General features: G+C 35.9%; 1 protein-coding gene across 41 annotated transcripts in view; it reads left to right on the top strand.

Moving 5' to 3' along the window:
- Positions 1–22285, top strand: part of ABI3BP (ABI family member 3 binding protein) — a 264235-nt gene that overhangs the window by 161747 nt on the left and 80203 nt on the right. For 15 of the 41 annotated variants that reach the window (XM_045036832.1, XM_045036838.1, XM_045036827.1 and 12 more), the window contains 18 exons: positions 76–135; positions 980–1063; positions 2303–2362; positions 4970–5029; positions 5833–5916; positions 8111–8194; positions 9316–9375; positions 10111–10194; positions 11541–11597; positions 12601–12660; positions 13301–13384; positions 14000–14059; positions 16484–16573; positions 17435–17491; positions 18170–18241; positions 18709–18756; positions 19510–19575; positions 21644–21718. In XM_045036832.1, coding sequence (XP_044892767.1) covers positions 76–135; positions 980–1063; positions 2303–2362; positions 4970–5029; positions 5833–5916; positions 8111–8194; positions 9316–9375; positions 10111–10194; positions 11541–11597; positions 12601–12660; positions 13301–13384; positions 14000–14059; positions 16484–16573; positions 17435–17491; positions 18170–18241; positions 18709–18756; positions 19510–19575; positions 21644–21718 — 1245 coding nt within the window. The remainder of the gene's footprint in view (positions 1–75; positions 136–979; positions 1064–2302; positions 2363–4969; positions 5030–5832; positions 5917–8110; positions 8195–9315; positions 9376–10110; positions 10195–11540; positions 11598–12600; positions 12661–13300; positions 13385–13999; positions 14060–16483; positions 16574–17434; positions 17492–18169; positions 18242–18708; positions 18757–19509; positions 19576–21643; positions 21719–22285) is intronic. The other 26 variants (XM_045036856.1, XM_045036855.1, XM_045036835.1 and 23 more) reach the window with 19 other exon arrangements.

Here is a 22285-nt window from a genome sequence, read left to right as displayed (position 1 = left end):
ACTGTTAAGATGAATTTTCTGACATTTCATGCATTCACAAAAATCTCTTTGGTTTCTTTTATTGATTTTTATCAGTTCCTACCACAGTCTTTGAACCAGTTTTTCTTAGAACCGAGGCTCCAGGGACAACACTAGGTAAGGACACATTACATCCATCAGCACCTGCTTTTCCTGCTCATTTGAAACCCACTTCATCACCATCATAACCACAGCTGCTTCTGCTTCATGAGACTTCCATGTCATCCTCTATTGTCTGTTCAGTTATCATTCAGTTACTTCTTTGTCATTCTGTTACTTCTTAATATACTGAGGAGAGTTAAAGCAACTCATCTGTTTTTAAAGGAGCCAAGTATGAACTTAGTCTAGTATATGCATCTGCAATTTAATGCATGTGAAAGTACGGCATCTTAATCCATGTAACCTGTTAATCACATTATTTGTTTGTGAGTTTCAAACATAGGAGGGTTGGGGTGAGAGTGTCTATCCTTGGTCTAAGCTAAGTATTGTCACAGGTGTTACAGTGTGGCATGATTCTTGTGCAGATCTAAATTCCTACAATTTTATGTGCATCATTTTGTGTTTTTGTTTTGTCATTTTAGGTAATGGTGTGGTCTTCTTTCAGTAAGGGGTGAAATAGAAATGAGCTCAATGATAATCAATTTAAATTATTAGTACCATCATTAGTTGAAATTCACCCTCCATCTTTCCCACCACCACTGTAACTCAGTAAAGTTTTGGAACTTTTATCATTTAGAGATACTTGTGAGAATATCCTTGATATATAAACTCATGTTTCTGTGTGACTTATGTTTTTCAGAGTAATGTAAATGATATAAAGAGGCAATTATCGAAATGGGGGCAAATATATTAAGCTGAAAGGAAAAATTTTCTGAAACTCAAGAAATTAGAAGACATATAATCCTATCCACAGCTTCTGGAACTAAGAACACTCTGTTAATCTGAGGTTTTCTTCCTTTAGCTCCCAAAGTACCTCACCAAACTCACCCTCCACATCCCAAACTTAAAACCACAAGGAGTCCTGAAGCACTTGACACTGAGCTAGGTAAATGTATATATCCTGGTTAAGCCTATCCCAGTGGGGCCCAGAGAAAGTGAAGGGGCAAGTCAAGGTAGATAATGAGAACATGGTTGGAGGGGTTTAGGTGATAGTGAATTTCTCAGGCTTGTGAATGAGAATCTTCTCTCTAAATGTTTATTTGATTTCTCATTCAATTCTTCTTATTCTTGAAATGTTAAATGTGTGTAGTGGAATGAAATAGGTACAGAATGAATATATGTTTGGGTAAATGGGAAATTGTTTCTTGGTAACTACAAAGTCAAGTCCAAGTCATAAGGATCTAGGGTAGGAATTGGCATTTTCTATAAAGGGCTTGAGAGCAAATATTTGGGACTTTGTGAGTCATGTAGTTTCTGTTGAACATTTTTATTTTTTTCCTTTTTAATTTTACAACACTTAAAAAATGGAAAAATCATTCTTAGCTTTACATGGAATATATGAAAATAAGCTATGGGCAAGATTTGGTCTATGGGCCATCGTTGGTCAACCGTTGATTTAAAGAATCAATAATCAGAGTAGGCCAGAATAGTTGGGAAGGACTGAGCATTGAAATCACTATAGATTTAGATGGCTGGGGACAAAGGGGATGGAGAAGTACATAAAGGAAGGACACGTGTGGAGGGCCAGTGAGGGAAGGCAGAGGCTTTTCTCACCAGTTGAAACTCTAGGGCTTCTAAGTTTGATCAGAAAGGGCATTTTTCTGAGGCTACTGTAGCTAAATGGGCCCAAAGGACCAGTTGAAAGGTATTTTTAATGTTGGCCTAAGGATTTTGAATTCATTTAGTAATGATCAATGTTTGTATATAGTCAGGCTTTGCCTAAGCATTGGACAGAGAGCTACCCTGCTATACCTCAGACTGAATGCCCGTCCCTTCTCCTGTTCTCTTAAGTATTCTGGTAGGCAAAGCTCACTGTCTCTTTCCAAAGACGAGTTTTTGGCAAGATTGATGTGGTCTATTTTGGTACATTACTTAGACTAGGATCATCAAAGAGTGAGACACTACAGGGGCACCTTACAGGGATAATTATCTACTACAAAGACCACTCCTACTATGTGATGAATTGGTACCCGCGTGCAGAGATGCCGTATCTCTCAGCTCAGAAAGTGAACAGTTTTTGCTTTGTACTCTAGACACATTAGTACTTAGGTACAATTAATTTTGCAGTTCTGAGATTGTATAAATATTTAACATTTCATTTTTGTTTTTTATTATTTTTGGTCAGTTCCTGCTATAATCTTTGAACCAGTCACTCCTATGAAAGAGACTCCAGGGACCACATTTGGTAATGCCATTTTCTGACCTTCAGCAAGAGCTTTTTCTGCTTATTGTCAAACTGATTCCACTTGTCATTCAACTACATTCTTTATCTTATTAGTTGAACATAAGGCCCAAAATGATGCTTCACTCTCTTGTTCTTAAGAGAGTCATGCCTGAATCTAGTTGGGGATATCTTTTTGCCCTGTAACTTACTTTAAAATTTTTTCATGCCACCTTCTGTTTTTGTCTTAATCTGAGTTTTCTGTTAAGGCAAATATCATATGTTCATGTGAGCATCTAATCCTGATCTGTGCTAACCAGGCTATGACAGGGAAGTTGCTTTGTATATCCTTTGTAGTACTTTTTATCTGCCTGTTTGTTTTTGTTGTTGTTGTTAACTTTTGAGTAATATGTTTTTAGTGAATTGTCAATCAGATAATGTGATCAAGGACTGTAAGTTTAAATAGTAAGCCCCATCCTTAGGGTGAATCTGACTACCCCTTACTCACCACCATAGTTTAGAAATAGATGATTCTTAATCTTTTAAATGCAGTCAGGGTACTCTAGGAGAATGTGATAAAGGGGTTCATGACTGGCTCAGTTGGAGGACTATGCAACTCTTGATCTTGGGGCTACAGGTTTGAGCCCCACATTGGGTGTAGAGAGTAAAAACAAATTTAAATATTTTTAAAATATATGATAAAAATACTAATATTGACTCTCTCATTAATAACTTCATGTTTATGTCATTTTGACCCCCCAAATATCTTCAATAACAAAGGAAGATACAGGAACATAGTAGGGGCAAATTTTTCACACTAGAAATGTATATATTTTATGCAATTCAAGACAAATCTGTCAAGCTTTAGAAAACATTTTTTTTAACTTCATGATTTGTAGAACCATCAACTTTAAAGGTTATCTTTTTCCACCTCCAAAGACATCCCAGTGGGAATGTCATTCATAAACCGAACTTAAAACCACTCCAAGTCCTTTAAGATCCTGGGACTACACCAGATAAAAACTGAGTCCTTTGTTTCAGAAGCCTGAGCTTTCTATGAAAGCTTTGTTTCATAGCCTTACCTATTAAAAGTGTAAACCCATATAACCCTCTGATGAGGGAATCATGAAGAGTCCTTTCCCGTTCAGTGTTGGTGAGAAGTACATGTTTGGAAGATACATAATTTTCCTCTTGCTCAGGGTAGAAGGAAACATGTTTTACTTAGTCTTCAGGCTAGTGGAACACAAAAACTTTTCTTGCATAAAAAGCCTAGAGAAGGGAAATAAGGCAGGGTGCTTTCACAAATTCAAGGTTTTTGTTGGGTACATCAAGTGCTAGACTGATTATGTAAGTTATTGAAGAAGTAAAGCATCATTTTGGGCCTCAGTAGATCAGGGAAGGAGTTTGGGTCGTGACATCACATCAGAATTTGCACAAGTGGACAGGTGAGAGAGAACAAAGAAAAAAAAATAGGACACGTTTAGAGGCCACCAGAGGGGCAGAGGTTCTGGGGCTTTGAAGCATCTGTCAAAACATTTTGTTGGTGATTCTGCATTTGGATAATACTACAGGAAGTTGAAGGAGGGCTTGAATGTTGCACTCAGGAGTCCAAAGTTGTTCTCATGAGCATCAGAAATCTCTTCTTTCCACACTGGATGAAGTTTTCCCTGCACTGAGTGTGGATGGGTGCTTTACGAGTGCCACAGACTGAGTGGGTGCCCCTTACACAGTCCTCTTGAGTACCTTTCTATAGACACAAGTCACAAAATCTTTCCAAAGATGAGTTCTCAGCAAGATCTTCATAGCTATTTTTGGTTATTCGTATAACGGCTACTTGGATATTTAGGAATTTTTTCTGCAGCCGTAATTTGATAAACATGGTAGATGTCTTCTTTATTCAACACCCACTAAAGTGCAAGTTAGTTTTTTACATGCCTTTTCAAGATGGTTAGTAAATGCCTAAAAATGTGCTAGAGTCTACCATATTAGATTCATATAATCTGCTATCTAGTAGAACTGTTTCCCTCTTTTGCTAACAGAGACCACAGGTAATGACTATCTCAGGAGATGTAGAAGTCCCTAACTACAGTTAAGCCAAATCTGGACAAAATAATGGGTTTTCCTTCATATTAGTTTGCTAAGTCTGCCATAACAAAAGAGACTGGGTGGCTTGAGCAATAGAAATCTATTTCTCACAGCTCTGGAGGCTGGAAATTTAAGATGAATGTATCAATAGTTTTAATATTTCCCAAGGCCTTTCTCCTTGGTTTGTAGATGGTCTCATCTTTCTGCATCCTCACATGGCCTTTCCTCTGTCTATGAGCATCCCTTGTGTGTCTCCCTATTCTCATATGGTCATGAGTCATATTGTATTAGGGACCTGCCCTTGCAACCCCATTTAACCTTCATTGTCTCTTCAAAGTTCCTATCTCCAAATACAGTGACATTTGGGAGTTAAGGCTTCAACATAAGTATTTGGGAGAAACACAATACACTCCACATACCCTCCATCTATAAATAAAAATAATAATTCTAGAGGCAATGTTGCACTGGAAAAATACATTTTGAAGTGGATGTTGTAGCTCTTTATACATCTTTAAAAAACTTCTTTTGCTTATTTTATTACTTCAGTTCCTGTTACAGATCTTGAACCTGTTACTGTTAGAACTGAGACATCTGGGACAACATTAGGTAATGATTCTGTGCCATTTGCCAAATGCTTTTGCTGTTCATTGTGCATTCCATTCAGTCTCCATCTCCTAGATTTTCCTCCTTCATAAGACAGCCACCATCATCCTCTGTTGCCATTCAATCAATCTGAAGAATACTGAAGCCTCTTAAAAACAAGTTTCCTGTTGTTTTTATGAGAGCAGACATTAGCTTAACTCAAAACATTGCTGCCATTTGGTACGTTTGACTTTGTCGTGTTAGCTCATGCTCCACTGAACAGTGTTCTGTGTTAATACTAAGTTTAAAACAAGTTGGGATCTGTTTCTTATCTAGGCGGATCAGCAATAACAGCTACTCTTAGACTCCTTTGCACATCTATGTTTTAAAAAAACTATTTGTATGATATGTTTGTTTCTTTGTTCCTGCTTTAAATAATGACATGTTTTATTACTAACTTGATAGATAGGAAATGATCTAAATCTGCAATTTTAAATTATAAGCCTTTCCCTTAGTGTGACTCTAGCCTCCCCTCCCCTTGCACCAGGGTTGAGCCCTCCTCATTTTTTCCCAGTGAAGAAGTTCTGTGAGTGTTTAATTACAAGTGCTAATCTTCATGCCTTGAATGAATTATTCAACTACATACATGAGTTTGCCCCGAAGTACCATCAATGATAAACGAAAATACATTGGCCTAAAAGGATTGAAAATTTTAAATTACAAAAAATTGCCTAGAACTTTTGAAAATCTAACAGCTTTTGTAAAAACCTCCCCTCGATATCCAGAGCCTAAAGACCTAGAGTAACACAAAATTTTTCTTTCTTCAGCTACCAAAATGTCACAAAGACCCCGTCGTCCACGTCCCAGACCTAAAACCACACCGAGCTCTCAAGTACCTCAGACCAAATCGGGTAAACGTGATCGCTTGATTTAAGGGTGAACCCTAGTAGCCTATCCCAGTGGGAACACAAAGCAGTGCCAAGCTGTTCATCACTCTAAGCCTGAAGTCATGAGGCATCGTCAGGTGTCTGAGAATATGGCTGCTTTGCCCAGGTGTCAGAGAATACGGCTGGTTGAGATATATTTGATGCCAGAATATCTTACTCTATGTGAAAGTCTTCTTTTATATGCATTTAGTATATTTTTACTGTCAATTTCTGTCAAATTTTAATGATAAAGCTTCTTTAGCAGAGTCAGTATATGTAGTTCAAGGAAACAAAAAAACATAAGGAATATAAATTACATCCCTTGCATATTTCTGGACCAATATTGAAAATTGCCAATATTGATGTGATAATGGTGAGTGATATGCCAGCTATGAGAGACTTTCTAAAAATAATGGAGTTGGGTATATGTTTGCATGATACATTAAACACTGACCTTAAAGAGGAAAAGACAAAGGTGATCTAGACTTGGACCTTGGGCCCACTACAGGATTTGAATGAATGGAGGGAAAAGTGAATCAAGGCAGAAGGGCTGGACATGTGGGGTGGTAGGGGATCAGCCACAAAGGCAATCCAGTGGGCCTAACACAGAATGTCCTACTTCCAGATGGCCAAAACAAGGTTATTGATGATGCTGCATTTGTAAGGGTCCAGGCAGACAGTTGAAAGAGAATGTTGAGGACCCAATTCAGAAGCTTGGATTTGATACAGGGACATCAACTGTCTTCGATTTCTACTTTATTTGGGCTTTGGCTGGACAGATAATCCACTAAGTATTTTAGACTGAGTGACCATCTTTATTTTGCTCTTTTATGTGTCATGATGAATTCTTGGAAAGATAAGCATAAAAATTCAATGATTAATTTTTATATCTATTTCAAACTTATAAACTGTTTATTGCATCCATGTTTACTTAAACATAGCAAGTGCACATTTTCAGCTTCCATAGGAATACAGACGGATAAGATTTTTTTAAAGACCATTTCTTTTCCAAGTTTGTTAGGTAAATGAATAAGAATATTTTCCAGTGCAGAGTTTTCCATATCAGAATCCATTATCTAAAACCTAGGATAATTTAATGTTGTCTTCTTTAAGGCAATCAAGATAATTCAAAGGCTAAGCTGAAGACCATGATTGTAGTTTCGCCAAATGTTCAAAGAATGATTATCTACTCTTTCTTTAAGAGGTTATTTTTGTTTTTGTTTTTGAGGAAGAGTTGACACACAAATAGATTTGTTTGGATGTGAACGTTCTGACTTTTTGTGTATTTTAAAATCTCTTTGGTTTACTGTATTTTTTGGTCAGTTCCTGCTACAGTTCTTGAACCTGTCATGCTTATATCTGTAATAACAGATATACTGGCTTTTCAACAAGACTTATTCTGCTTATTTTATAACCCAGAGTTTCCTCTTGTTTTATATTACTGTATGTCATTCTTTTGGGCCATTCATTTACATTCTTAAAATTATGAAAACTCTTAAATCATCTGTCTTTTCATAGAGAATCAGTTATTCATGAACGTACTTTAGGGCATTTATTTGCCATGTAATCTATTTTAAATTGTTTCACGTTATTTTGTATTTTTTTAAAGCAGTGCTTGCAGTTAAAAAAAAAAACTTTTTCAAACATACTATAGGTTTCTACCTCTTAGTTAGAAGCCATTAACAGTTATCGTGAGGCCAAGAGAATCCATTCATTTCACATCTACATCTCTACCTTTTTTTTTTTTTCTATTTGTGCAGTATTTTTTTTTGTCTTGTTTCTATTTAGGTACTAATGTGTTCTTGTTTTAGTAGTTATGTAGAATGTATGAAAGATTGAAAAATTGAGTTATAAATCTCAGATTTAATATGACTGTCCTTGATAATACATTAAAATTTAGCAATGGTTCTTAACCTTTCTGTTGTCCAATCAAACTGTTCTGTGACACTTTGATTATAATTACTAAACTTTATTTCTTTAATTAGAAATGGATTTTTTTCTTCAAAGACTATTCTGTGCTAATAGAAATTCATTAAGGAGTATACATGACAAAAATCTCAAACTAGAAAGGCAAATATCTAACAGGTTGTAGATAATCTCGAATCATGTTTTCACCTCTCATTGCTTCCAGAAAAGAGGTAATGTAGTTGTGTAGTAACCCTAGAATTTCTTCCTTCAGCTTCCAAAACATCACAACAGACACGCCGTCCACGTCCCAGACCAAAAACGACACCAAGTCTTGAAGTATCTCAGTCCAAACCAGGTAAATAAGTATCCCTGGTTTAGAGTCTCAGCAGCCAAACCCAGCAGGATCTCAAGAGTAATTCCAGTGGTTGGGAGTAACCAATAGGCCCTATTAAAGATATAACTCATGTTAAACAGAATTTCCCACTGTAGAGATGGCAAGAGGAACACAGTAGGAGGACAGCTGTGGGGCAACCAAAAGCCTCATAGCTCCTGAGTGAAATCTTCTCTATAACTGTGCCTTTTATTAACTTCCATTTGTCTTCAAAATAAAATTCCTTTAGAAAAATTATGCATATTCAGTTCAAATTAACAGGGTCTTTAGTATCACCAGGTCATATTAGTGTCTTTGGTGGGTGTACATTAGATGTGGGAGACATGTTTTAGTCCTCAAACCTACAAGAAAATTGAGAACAAAAGCCTTCCTCAAAAAGATAGAAGATGGCGTTAGAGAGCATGTATGCACAGATGAGATTGATTTCTGGGTGCTCTCAACAAAATGTGCTAGGTACATAAATAGGATCAGGAAAAGATTAGGAAATAGTGGGGCCTTTAAACCACCATAGTACATGGATGACTGGAAAGATAGGTAGGAATAAAATCAGAAAGACTGTATATATAGAGAGACAAACCAAAAGAGATAGTCTAACTGTAATACTAGTATAGAGAATGCCTGACTAGACCGTGGTCATCAAAGCTTACTGAATCTTGATTGGTCCATGGACTCTTATGGTGGAGATTCTTAGGCATCTAATGGAACAGTTGAGACTTAATCCAATGGACATCAGCAAATTCGTCTTTGCCCATGAGGGCATGTTCTTTCTTTGCTTAGAATAGAGGGATACCCTGTTAAATAGATCATGCTTCGGCCTCACTTTCTTTCCAAAGGTGTTAGTAATACCCACACATCCCACTTTATTACTTAAAATCAAATCATCAAAGGAAGAATAAGGAAATAGTTACCTGACTTAGGTATGGCCAAATTTGAGGAAATCAACAGTCTACTTTTCTAGTTTAACAGTTTTTAAAAGTTGTTACATAGTTCTAGAAAGCATATTAATAAGACTCATTTTGAAGAAAATGTCTTGAGGGTTTTTTTATTAAACAATCATTTTGTTTATCTTTAATGCTTTTGATCAGTTCCTACTTCAGACCTTGAACCTGTTACACTCAGAACTGAGACTTGGGTAACAACACAAGGTAAAAACACATGCTCCTCAGTAGGTGCCTTTCTTTCTGATTGTCAGACTCATTCCATCAACATCATACCTGCAGGTTCTTTTACTTCATAAGGTTATATCATCCTCTGTTGTCACTCCATTAAATTCTTCATCCTAAAAGTATTGAGGACTTTGTTCAAACAAGTTATTTCTTTTAAGAGAGCCATGCATAAACCTAACTCAAGTCATCTGTTGTACATGTAACCATCTGAAACTGTTTTGTCATCTTGTGTGCTTTTTAATCATGTTTTGTTAAAGCTGGGTTTTGACTCTACTGACTATTATGGCATTGGGAAGTTTCTTTGTGGGTCTGAAGTTCTTCTCTCTCTTTTTTTTTTTTTTAACTCTCCATGTATTATCTGTTCTTTGATTAACTTTTTAGTTAATTACATGGCCTTATCTTAGTAAACTGTCAAAGAGTTTGTATCTATCACCACACCATAATATGTTAGCAGTGGAACTTACCCTTTTGTTCAATAGAAGAGTGCTATGAACAGTTCTTTGTTTCTTGAATAATTTTACATGACTCATTCTCAATGAACTTGGATTTATAAAAGAATATATACTATTATATTAAGGGTGAAAGTTTCAAATTAAAGGTTAATAAGGAAAATTTACTAAATGTAGTAAGTTTTAGAAAATCTGGAGTCATGTGTCATGCAGTCCTTAGCTTCTGAACTAGACTCTGTAGTAATTGAAGATCTTCCTTCTTCAGCTCCTAAGACATCGAAACGAACCCGTCGTCCACGTCCCAAACATAAAACTACACCAACTACTGAAGTACCTCAAACAAAACTGGGTAAATGTGGGTTTCTGGTTAAAGGAGTAAGTCCTAGCAGCTTTTGGGAGTCTGGGATTGATGCCAGTGGTAGAAGTGATAGCCCAAGTGAGCCCAGTGAGGGTGGGGGCACTAAATGATCTGCACTGATCCCCCTGTTGAGTAAGCAAAGCAGAACATGATTTGGGGAGATGTGTGGCAGCTGAATCCCTTGTGCTTTCTACATAAAGATCTTCTGTTTTAATGTGTATTTTATTACTTTTGCTTATTTTGTTCCATACTTCTCTAGCAGACAAAATGTCTTAAATAGAACCAATCATGTTTTTATTTCAAGAAACAGTGTCTTCCATTTCCCCACAGCTACATCGACAGCTGTGAGGATATCACAGATGTAGCCTGCTTGTTTTTACTTCTCAGGCTGTAGTGTAGTGAAAGTCAAAACCTGCTCCAATAGGAAGCATTTAAAGATTGAACCAAGGCAATGTGTCTGTGCAAATCAAGATTATTTTTTGCAGGTGTTATAAACATCTTTGAGCATAGAGAGAAGTTTGTGAAGGACAGGAATAAGGAGTTAGAAATAAAGTGAGTCTTAAAATCATGGATGGAGTTTAACAGAGACAAAAAGAAAGGAGGTATTGAGGCCAGCCAGAAGGCACAGGGCTCCTGTAACAAGGGAGATACTGCTTCTAAGTGGTAAAGATAGGGCTGAGTTTGGAAGGGTCCATAAGAGCAGTTGAAGAAAGTTCTTGAAGGTATGACTCAGAAGTTTGGATCTGACCCTAGTAGTATTAGTGGTCTTTTCTGCGATCTCTTCCACATACACAGGGTACCACATTTTTGTGATTAGAGCAGAGAGCTGTTCGACTGGGTACCACACACTGAGTGGTTGTTCCTTAACCTGATTGGTTATTAGAATGATTTTGCATCACATGAGGCCTATTTCCACTTACGAGTTCTCAACACGATGATTAGGTTCACTTTGCTTTGTTCTTTTCTATGACTCCTTTGAAATATAAGTGCCATTCATTGTATCCATCTTATTTAGACTTGCTATTTTCTTAAAGCTTCCACAGAAAAGCCAATAATTGCCGGGACGTTTTCATAAGTCTCTATTTGGTAAAATGTCTACACAAGTTTCCTAGAGCAGTACTTGGAATTAAGTACTTAAACACCTAAGAGCATATTGTGTTGACATTGAGATGCTTACCAGATTGATAGGTCATCTATCACTGACTATCTCGTAAAAGAATATTTACCTGGTTATAGGGTGACCAAATATTTTATACATTTATTTGAAGCAATGTTATACTGGTTAGATTTTAACTTGCTGACTTTTCACAAGTGTTGACTTCATTGCTTTTCGTTAGTTCCCACTACAGATCTTGAAACTGGCACTCTCAGAACTAAAGCTCCAGAAATCGTGGGTAATGAGAATGTGTGTCCTTCAAATAGTGCTTTTCTTGCTCATTGTCATGCCATTGTGGCCACAGGTTCTCCTGCATCTTACAACCATTTCAACACCCTCTGCTCTCATTCCATTGTAGTCTTTATCTTGAAATTATACTAAACTCTATTTCAAGTTACCTGTTAAACTTAAGAAAACTGTGAATATGCTAATATGAGGACATCAAACTGCCATAACTGTTTCATGTGATCATCTGCATGTGCTGAAAAGCACTGACTGCTTTAAGCTTCTTTTCAAACATGAATTTCCATCTGTCCCTTATTTACACTGCTTCTCCCTCCTCAATTGTACAAATGTCATGATCTTTAATTGTATTACTTTTTATTGTATTAGGATCTGTGTGATTATATTGATGGATCTATTGTTTCAAAACAAGATGCTTTTACTTAATTGTCAAAATTTTAAATGTGCCTAAGTCTTGAGACTTTAAATGAAAGGCTTTTCATGATAGAGTACAGTAACTCTTTCATGAGAAGGTTAACAGTATTTAACTTTTATTGAGTCAAGGATTACTTTGAAACTTTGAACACACTCTATAATGTATTCATCCTGATGCTTTCAAATAAATAAACTCATTGTACCCATGATTATTTCAATAATAGGCATTTATCTCAACTTGTACAGAAGTACAAGTAGAATGATAAATGCTTTTTTCAGTAGAGTTAGAAAAGTATATATTATCTAACTGTAAGAAGTTTGTCTAGCAGAATTGTGCATATTAGCAACAGTCAGATAATCAAACATCTGGGAGAACTTGTTGACCACCACTGTACACTTTAGCAGAGTACAATGCTGTATCTATCTTATGAGTTTAATGGGTACTTTTCCACAGTGTAGTCAAATCTGCAGAGGAAGTGTCTCTTTTCTGTTAGTCTTGAGGCTTAAAAATTGACTCTTGCAGTTAGCCTTGAAGTGAATTTTTAAAAAAAATCTCTTTGGTTTCTTTTATTATTTTTGGCCAGTTCTTCCTACAGCCCTTGAACCTGTCACTCTTAGAACCAAGGATCCAGAAACAACATTAGGTAATCCAGCATTTGTGAACAGTTTTTTCCGGCTCATCATCAACCCATTCTATCCTAATCATAATCACTTTGTCACCATCTTTATAAGACTGTTTTGTCATCTTCTGCTGTCCTTCAACTTTAATTTTCTTCTTGAGAGTATTGAAAACTCTTAACGGAAGTTACCTGTTGTTTTTAAAAGCTATGCATGGAATAAGTCAGAATATCTGTCAACCATGTAATCTTGAACTTTTATCTAAACGGGGCTCAAATTGAAAGCTGAGTTTCAAAGTTGGCAATGTCTATATCTCCTCTAGACCAGCCAAACCATAGCAATTCACATGGTATCATAGATTCTTTGGAAATTTTCTATTTCTTGGTGTGAACCTAAGACCCCACTACCTACAGCTTGGCCATGGTCCTTTTCTGCTTTTGAGGTTAGAGATTTATGAGATTCCTCACTCCTTGACTTAATTTTATGTGTGAGTTTTATCTCTTAAGAATCTTCAGTGATTAAAGAAATAGTTAACAAAATAGAAAATATTTCAATCTTGAAACACATATGCCTTGAATTTCAAGAAAATATAACATATTTTAGAAAATCTAGAGCCTTGTTTCCAAAACCATCTTCACAGGAGTAATCCAAAGTTTCATCCTTCAGCTCCTAAAACAGCACAACGAACCCGTCGTCCACGTCCCAGACCTAAAACCACATCAAGTCCTGAAGCACCTCAGACCAAACGGGGTAAATATGCTATTCCATGATTTGAGGGGTGAACCCTAGCAGTCTGCCTCAGTGGGGTCCCAAAGAAATGCGTCTGATGGGAAGTGACAGCCTTCAAGGCATGAGAGGTATGGTTAGCAACTGCTTCTTGAGTGAAATTTTTGGTCTCTCTAAAGATGTGTCTATAGCAAGACTGGCATAGTCACTGATAATTACTTATTGCTCTATCTGCATTTAAACACATGATCTAGTTATTATGGTCATGATTACATAAGCATAGGTATTATTTCAGCTTCCAAAAGTTGTCGCAAGTTACTTTCATATATATCTTCATATACATTGCCTAAGCAGATTTTCCAAAGCAAGCTTTCATATTGGTTAGAGTCAGAATATCAAACATCTTAGAAGAACCTCATAGTGACCATACTAATATGCATAGCAGAATTTAAAGGTTGTGACTACTTTCTGCAATGACTTGTTCCTGACTTGTTTGACCAAATTCTCAAAAATAAACTGGTTCCTGTCAATTCAAAAGTTAAAAAAAAAGTCATTTGAAACGAATGTTTTGAAAGAAAAATTAAGATTTTTTAATGTGTATTTATACTTTTTCATGTTCCTGTTGTTGCTTTTGGTTAGTTCCTGCTACAAGCTTTGAACCTGTTATTCATAGTTCTGAGGCTCCAGAATCAACATTAGGTAATGATTTTTGTGACCTCATTACATACTTTTTTATTCATTGAAAACCTATTCTATCACTGTCAAGGTCAGAATTGCTCCTGCTTTCTTAGACTGCTCTTGTTCCGTTTCATACTTCGTCTTATATGTAGTCAGGATTCTTTTTTTATTTTTATTTTTGAGAGAGAGAGAGACAGAGACAGAGTGTGAGTGTGGGAGGGGCAGAGAGAGAGGGAATCACAGAATCTGAAGCAGGCTCCAGGCTCTGAGCTGTCAGCACAGAGCCCGTCGTGGGGCTTGAACTCATGAACTGTGAGATCATGACCTGAGCAGAAGTTGGACGCTTAACTGACTGAGCCACCCAGGCGCCCCATTAGTAGTCAGGATCCTTAATTCAAGTGCTACCTATTGTTTTTAACAAATGTCCCTGGACCCAGGAAATCTATCTGCCATTAAACTTCCTTTAAAATTTCATTCTCTTAAGTGTCTGAATTCTAAATTACAACCCATCTATTTGGTAGTTAGATCTATAAAATGATGATAATTAAATACCATGAAATCTTTCTGAGCAACTTACTTTCTATAAGATTTTTGTGACATACGCATTATTCTCTTCCTATTTTCAGGGATTGTTTTTCCCTGTTATATTAAATTATCTAAAAAAAAAAGTGCTTTCTGGAAGTGCAAACAATAGTAAATACAAGCTACAGTCTTTTCCCACCACAGAAGATTTTGTTTATTTTTTATCTTCCACCACAGCTTAGCATTGATTCTTAATCTTCACTAACTAGGAATCTCTGAGTAATTACATTAATATCTATTCCTCTAATTAATAAATCTTGTTTTTTTGTTTCCAAAACACTGTCAGTAGTGATAAGAAACAGATTAGTAAAATAAAGTGTTTCAAAGTTAGGCAATAAACTCAAGAAAATGTAATATTTTAGAAAACACAGTCTGTGAACAGTGCTTTTGATGGTTTCTAGACCTATAAACACAATAGCAACTCGATTTTCTTCATTTAGTTTCAAAAATGTTGGGGGGAAAATAAATCCTCCTCCCAAACTTTAAACTTCTGAAAGTTTCACAGCAGGAATCAAGAAAGTCAGTGATTTCTAGTTTGAGTCTGTCCAGCCCATTGCAGTTGGATCCCAGGGATGACGGTGATGTAGCTTGTTAACTTTCAATTCCCACCTCTATACCTTCTAAGAGAGAGAAGGCACAAATTGTAGTTAGTATCTCTACAATTGCATGTTGACCAAAAGGATCATGGTTGGGGAGATTTATATGGTAGCCAAATTCATCATGTGCCCTGCAGAAGGGTTGTCTCCAACAAAAGATGCATCTTATTAAATTCTCTAACCACTCTATTTCATTTATCTTTTTTTGAAATTGGCAATACTTATTTGGCTTACTAAACAAAAATTTCCTTGCCCTCTGTGTTTCCAGAACTATATTAGCAGTTGGGTGGGGTGAGGTGAGGAACAGAGGTAGAGACCAAAGTAAGAACATGTTTCACTTGCTGAGAAGAGTACAATATAACTGTGAAGAAACACTGTTCTCAAGTTTGTTTGTTTGTTTGTTTTAAATAAGGCAATTTGCTTATACAAAAGCAGCTTGTTTAATTGGTAAGAATATAGAGAGAAAATACTTAAAGGAAACAAAGATCTATGTGGATTGATAGAGAATAGTTGGGCTTTGAAATAACTTCAGAATTTTGCATTAGTGGACAGAAGGGTGGAAGCTGCAAAAATAAAACAAAAAAATCTCAATACCTATTGAGATTACCCAAGGGGGAGGTCAAACTAGAACACAGAACAAAACACGCAAATGGTGCTAAACATGTTGGTAATGATACTGTCAGAAAATCAGCTGTAGGAAGCTCTTAGAAAGCCCTTGTGGGAATTCATATTCAGATACCATAGTGAGAACCTAGTTTTTTCTCAAATAGGCTCTTGCATTTTGTAGGATGCTTAAGATCAGGGGTCAGCAAATTTTTTATGTAAGGATGTTAGATGGTAAATAATTTAGACTTGTAGGCCATTCTCTGTTGAAACTACTTGATTCTGCTGTAGTATCTCAATTGAAGGCAACCAAAAGCAATATGTAGATGATATGGAAATAGGCCATGGATCATCTTAACTTGAGGGTGTTGTTGTATTCCTATAAAATTTTATTTGGATTTTATACCATTTTCACATGTCATAAAATATTACTCTGAAATTTTTTTCTGTCATTGAAAAAATACAAAAACTGTTCTTAGCTCACAGGTCAGGCCAAGGGCTGGATTGGCAGGGCCATAGTTTGATAATTGCTGCTTTAATAATGTATACTCTGCATGACTCTCCATAACTGTGTGATTTTTGAAGATCTATGTATTTCTATCCATTGCTACCTTTATCTAAAACCTGTAAAAATAAATTTTCCATAATTACTTTAACATTTTAGATGCTCTTCTTTCAGCTCCCACTGAACTGCAAACTCTTACTTTGAAACCAGTGACATCACCAAGCCTAGAAAAGACACAGAGTCAACCTGGTAAATAGACTGTTTTATCTGTCTGGGTACACTGTGAGCCTCAGGGGACATTTTCCAAGTGTTAAATTTTCAAATATAAAAAAAACAAGTAATACACATTTAATAACTCGATACATTGTACATGCTTTTCCCATCATTGCATACTGGTGTTAAGTTAGTTACATATTCATGGCAATTGTTATTCACCTGATAGACATATTTATCTTCATTTCATTGTGTGTACTCTGTATCACATAGAGAATAGTCAAGTATGTGGATTAAGCAGTCAACAAAACCACTTAGAAGAACTGATTTTATCCCTTATTTTTCACTAACAGTTACAAACTTGTAGTTCTCTTTAGTAATAAGCTAAATGTGTGCTCTGTTCTGTGAAAAGAATGTTAATTCAGTTATAACCATGAAGGAGGGAGAAAGTTCTCACTTAAGCACAAGTCACAAAACCACCCTACACAATATTGCCCTTCAAAAATGAAAACAAACATTTTAAGTTAGGAATTCAGTAGCTACTCCCTGGCATATATTTTGAAACATCAGATCTTTTTTCCAGCATAGGATTATAATTCTTTTCATCTCCTTTGTGTATCTTCTAATTAATTAAATGACATTTTTGTGCCCATGATGGTACAAGGTACGGTTGTTAATAGTTACCTACAACACTTTCAAAATTAGGAATTCGATTCAGTTATTTGAGCTTCCCATCATGTTATTAATAATACTGTTATTATCATAACAGCAAACATTGAGCATGACATGCAAACAAAGTGCAAGACACTTTTCTAAATAGTATTTAGCTTGTGTGAATTCCCAATGCTGGCAACAACCCATTCTTGATCAATTGTATCATTTTGTGTTCTCTGCTAGTTTCTGAAGTCCTGGAATTCGTTACATTAAGCATTGAGTCATCAAAGGAAGCTATAGGTAAAAAACATTTTCCCATCAAGAAATTCAGGTATATGTGCTTTTCCATCTCATTGCAGAAGTCATCTTTGGATGCCCTCATGCTTTGTGACATTTCATAGCTCTTCACATCTTGTCTGTGCTCATCCAGTGAATCTTAAAAGTCAGATATTACATACAGCACATTGTGCTAGTGTCTGCTGTATTGCTATGCACGTTTCACAATTTTCTTAGTTCCCTTTCACTCTGAATGCAAAATTTAACATTCTCATCATTCTTTAAATATGAATATGAACATCCTGTTTTTCATTATTATATTGTTTTTAGGTTTCATCCCAATGCTTTTTAAGGACTCTTTGTCTTTTTATTAGTAGAATACTTAATCAAAATATGTAAGGAAGTGAAATTACCTGCTTTACTCCAAGTAGAAATTGCTGAAGACCCTGACAGTTACCGTGTGTGTGTGTGTGTGTGTGTGTGTGTGTGTGTGTACCCTTGCCCCCACTGAACACTGCCTTCATTATCTGCCTTCACCTCTGCCCTCTTAAATTGTAGTCATCTTCCTAATCTACCAAAACGTTATTTATTCTCACGAATATATCTACTTAACTAACCTCTGTTTACAAAGTCAACAGTGTTCTATTACAGTGTTTTATGAGCTGCCCACCACTAACCAGCCATTCCCTGTTTATTCCCTAGCACCAACCGTAACAGATTATCTATATCCCTCTGCCAAAGCACCACTCAGTCCAGAGGAGCCAAAGACTGCAGGTGGTAAAGGTTTTCATGCTCTCATTCATTTATTCACCAAATTTTTAATTAGCATCTGTTATGTCCATGGAACATGGAAGTTCAGGCTGTGGTATTTGTTCTGCAGTTGAATTCATTTGAAGAGCAATAGCTTCCCAAATTCTTGGATTCTTAACACTAAAATGACAACTGAGTCTCTGAATGCAGAAATTCTGGTTTTCTGTGGTATCAAAATATGGAACATTATGGCATTTGATAGCCAGCTACTGACAGTTAAAACATAAATATTAGTTGGAAAATTAGTATTACAGAATAGGATATCCCCCTTGTTTCTCTCTTTTCTTCTCTAAATCCATCGTCCTATCTATAAAAAAAATACATACAAAATCTTAAGAGAATGATATGTGTTGACATTCAAGAAAGATATACTTAACTATAGCTTAACACCTTAAAGTTTTCTAAAATTGTTCTCCTTTGTTTTGATACAGTTGTGGAATCTATTACAAATGTTTCTGAACCACCTGAGACCACGCTAGGTAATGACACATCTCAGCAGCTTTTCTTCTCATTACCACCATCACCTGAGAACCTCAGGTTCTCTCTCATCGTGAATTCATGTTGCAACATCATTCTTTGCCACCGCAGTTAATTTTCTTTCTAGGTGCTTCTGTTCATAACCATTGTCCAAAAAGTCTCTTCTTCTGTTCAGTTTTGTATCTAGATGTTGGTCTCTTTCTTTACTTAAGTCAGTGAAACTTTGAAATCTAAAGCATCTTTTTCCTAACACTGAACACTCTGCCAGCTTGTATTGTGTCGACTATTTCAGTTTTCTTTTTGTATGATGATCCATTTTATACTTTCTGCCCTAGCAATGTACTTTCCATTAACACTCATTTCATCACATTCGTTTACATGTCTGATTTTTTTTTGCCACAATTCTAAGTGAAATTCAATGCTTCTTCATGGGCTCATGCTTTAACATTTCATATTACTTTGGTTTGCTCTTTAAGGTTACTATCTTTCTAATATTGTTCTAGTAGTGTTGAGGAGGTACTAGTTTGAAATGAGGACTTAAAAGTAAGGATATTGCTTACTTTGAAATTATTTGGTAATCTGGCATCTCAGCATTTTTTAAACTAAACGCATTATGAAGAAGTAGGAATGCTATTTTGCTACAGAGTTGCAATTTCTTTTTTTTTTTTTTAATTGTTACCATCCTTTCTGTCATCAGTACTTAAAGTTTGTGAAGCACTTTCATAACCCCGGGTACTTTCCTTCAATTATCATAGAGACATCTCCTCTGCCTTTCCAAACTATAATCCTACCCAGCCCTGATGAGCCTCCGACTGAACCGGGTAAATATTATTTTGTATTTCATGTAGAAGGTGAGTGTTTGCAGAATTTATAAGAATGGAAAGACAGTATGGGCACTGTAGACATCAGAACACCTAACTTAATCACTCTGCTCACAGTCTTTGATGGGGGATCTGACTTCCCTGATGCCCCATTTCTCATCCTAATAGACATTCACTTGGCAGCGTTATGAATATTCTTTAGGCTATGGCTGAAAAGCCCTTCTGAGCTACTCTGCAAATGTTTCAAACAGGAAATAGTATTGTTGCTGGGAAATAACATTTATATTCCATTTTTATATATAAATATGTATCTTAATTTTAAATACTTGATCATCTTAACTAGTTTTACAAGTCTTGCGGTAATGTACAGAATATTTTAAGGTATCTAATTTGTGTTGGAGATTAACAGATTTCACTGTGTGGTCCCCATAAAGGGGTACAACTGGCCAGTCACCTTATCATTATTCAGGTCCTTTACTTCTTTCTCCTCCCCTTTCTGCAGCAGTTGGACCTTTCACTGTATGTAAATAACAAAAACTGACATGAAACCAGCTACTTAGCAAGTCGTCAAGGTTTACTTGATGGTGGAATTTGAAATACAGGAAAACAGATCACCAATATGGATAACTAAATGTTTGGCCTCTTACAAGGAAAAATCCTCTCAATATCTATAGGCTTTCTTAGCATGATAGTTTATCATAAATAAGCCCAAACTTGTGTTTTGATTGTTAATAAGCTATTTCATATGGCTCTATTTCCAAAAGAGATATGAATGTTAATTTTATGCATTGTCCTCTAAAATATCTCATTAAATTTTGCCTACCAAATTTACAGTTTAATTTTTACTGAAATATCACCTTAACCACATTAACTGACTCTGTGCCAGTCATCTCTAACTTCTCCAAAGTTTAAGTAGCTGTAATGATACGATTGGAATGTTTCATTGTGAATACTATTAGTAATATCTACCTCATACCATGGGAGAAGCAAATAGCCCATCAGGAACCTCAGCAAGCCAAGGAAGTTGGTAGTCAGAAAATCACAAGACTGAAAGAAATTCTAGAATCACAGAATTTCAGTGTTGGAAGAGCTCTTAAAAGTCCTGTTACTTTTGAGAGAGAAGCTGAGGCTGTAGACTGAGTGATTAGCAAAGGGAGCTCTTAAGTCTTCAGGCTCCTAAACCAGCACAATCTCTTGCATATGTTGGTGTTCATTTCTCTCCAGGCGATCCCACTGAAGATTCCACTGAAACCACTGCATGCAGACTCGATAGAAACTTCTAGTATCTAATAACTCTTATTTTCAGCCAGCTTTCCTTAGGTGCCTGAAACCCAGTGACCTTGGAAACCATTTTGTTTCTCCTAAGCTGTTTATACCAAACACACTAGAGTCCATACAAATGTGTTTCCGTAAACTGCAACCTTGCATCTGATACTTACTTTCCTCCGGCAGGATATACTTCTCATTTTCTTGGTAAAGAAACAATTGATTTTTACAGTGAATGTCCTAGAAGTACTGCAGGAATCGCCCAACAAAGGAATAACTTTCTCAGGAATGTATCCTTTGAATTTCTATTCAGTTTTTCTTCCCCAGCATGACCAGTGAAAATTGTATTATGTTGACTAAGATTTTTTTCCATTAACACTTGGTATTAAAATACATTCATTTTCTAGGTATATTTGGAATGTGACATACCAACTTTGGTTTTAGAAGAAATTGTATTTATCTGCACTTAAAATTTTATAGCAGAATATTCTTGTAAAATAGTATGAACTTGTAATAAGGATGAATTCTTACTATGAAATTTATTTTTAACCTTTTAAAAGGTATTTGAAGTAGATATTTCATCTGCCGGCTGAATATCTTGGATATCATTTAATGTGCTTTCTTGTTTTGTTTTCCATTATAATAATACAAGAAATTTATCTCCCTTTGTTCTGTGGTTCTTTGAAAGCTTGATTTGCATTAGCTGCTGTGTATTTAAGACTTCATCTTTGAGATCCTAGAGGCTTAGATACTGTGATTCTTGAAGCGCTTAAGAGCTTCAAACCTATATTCTTTTTTTTAGCTCCCAAGCAGATACCACGTGCTTCTCCCAAACCAAAAACATCTCCACGTCCGAGAATCCCACAAACACAGCCAGGTAAAGACATGTTTTATATTCTGGCCTGAAGAATTTGATATTATTGGATTTGTTCTATTGAGTTATAGTCAGTTGGGTTTTTCACCCTTGTAAAACAAGTCTTCCTTTGAAACATAAGAAACATTTACATCTATTTTTGAACTTCATCAAAAAGTATGTGATTGGAATAGCTTATTCCAGAAAGCTTCCCTGTTAATACATTATTTTAAGAGGGAGCTGGAGAAGAATGGAATTTCTTCAGGGTAGCCTGCCTTTTCCCATCGCCTCTCCGAGCGTGGGAACACTTGCATGGTCCTGGAATGTGCCTCCCCCTGCCAATCACCTATTTATTTATTTATTTATTTATTTATTTATTTATTTATTTTTCCAGTAGATTTTATTTAATAGTATGTCATGAAGATTTGTTTTTTAATATAAATAATCTCCTATAACATAATGATTATATAATATTGCTTTGGCTGTTTTGCTGTAAAATTGTGATAAGGACCTGAACAAGAGTCATTATAAACTGTTTTTCATTCTGTTCAAGACACTCTTCTTTGAATATGATTAAATCTAACCCTAACG

The sequence above is a fragment of the Felis catus genome, chromosome C2 (assembly GCF_018350175.1).
Source record: "Felis catus isolate Fca126 chromosome C2, F.catus_Fca126_mat1.0, whole genome shotgun sequence".
Lineage (NCBI taxonomy): Eukaryota > Metazoa > Chordata > Mammalia > Carnivora > Felidae > Felis > Felis catus.
This window is presented reverse-complemented; position numbering and strand designations above follow the sequence as displayed.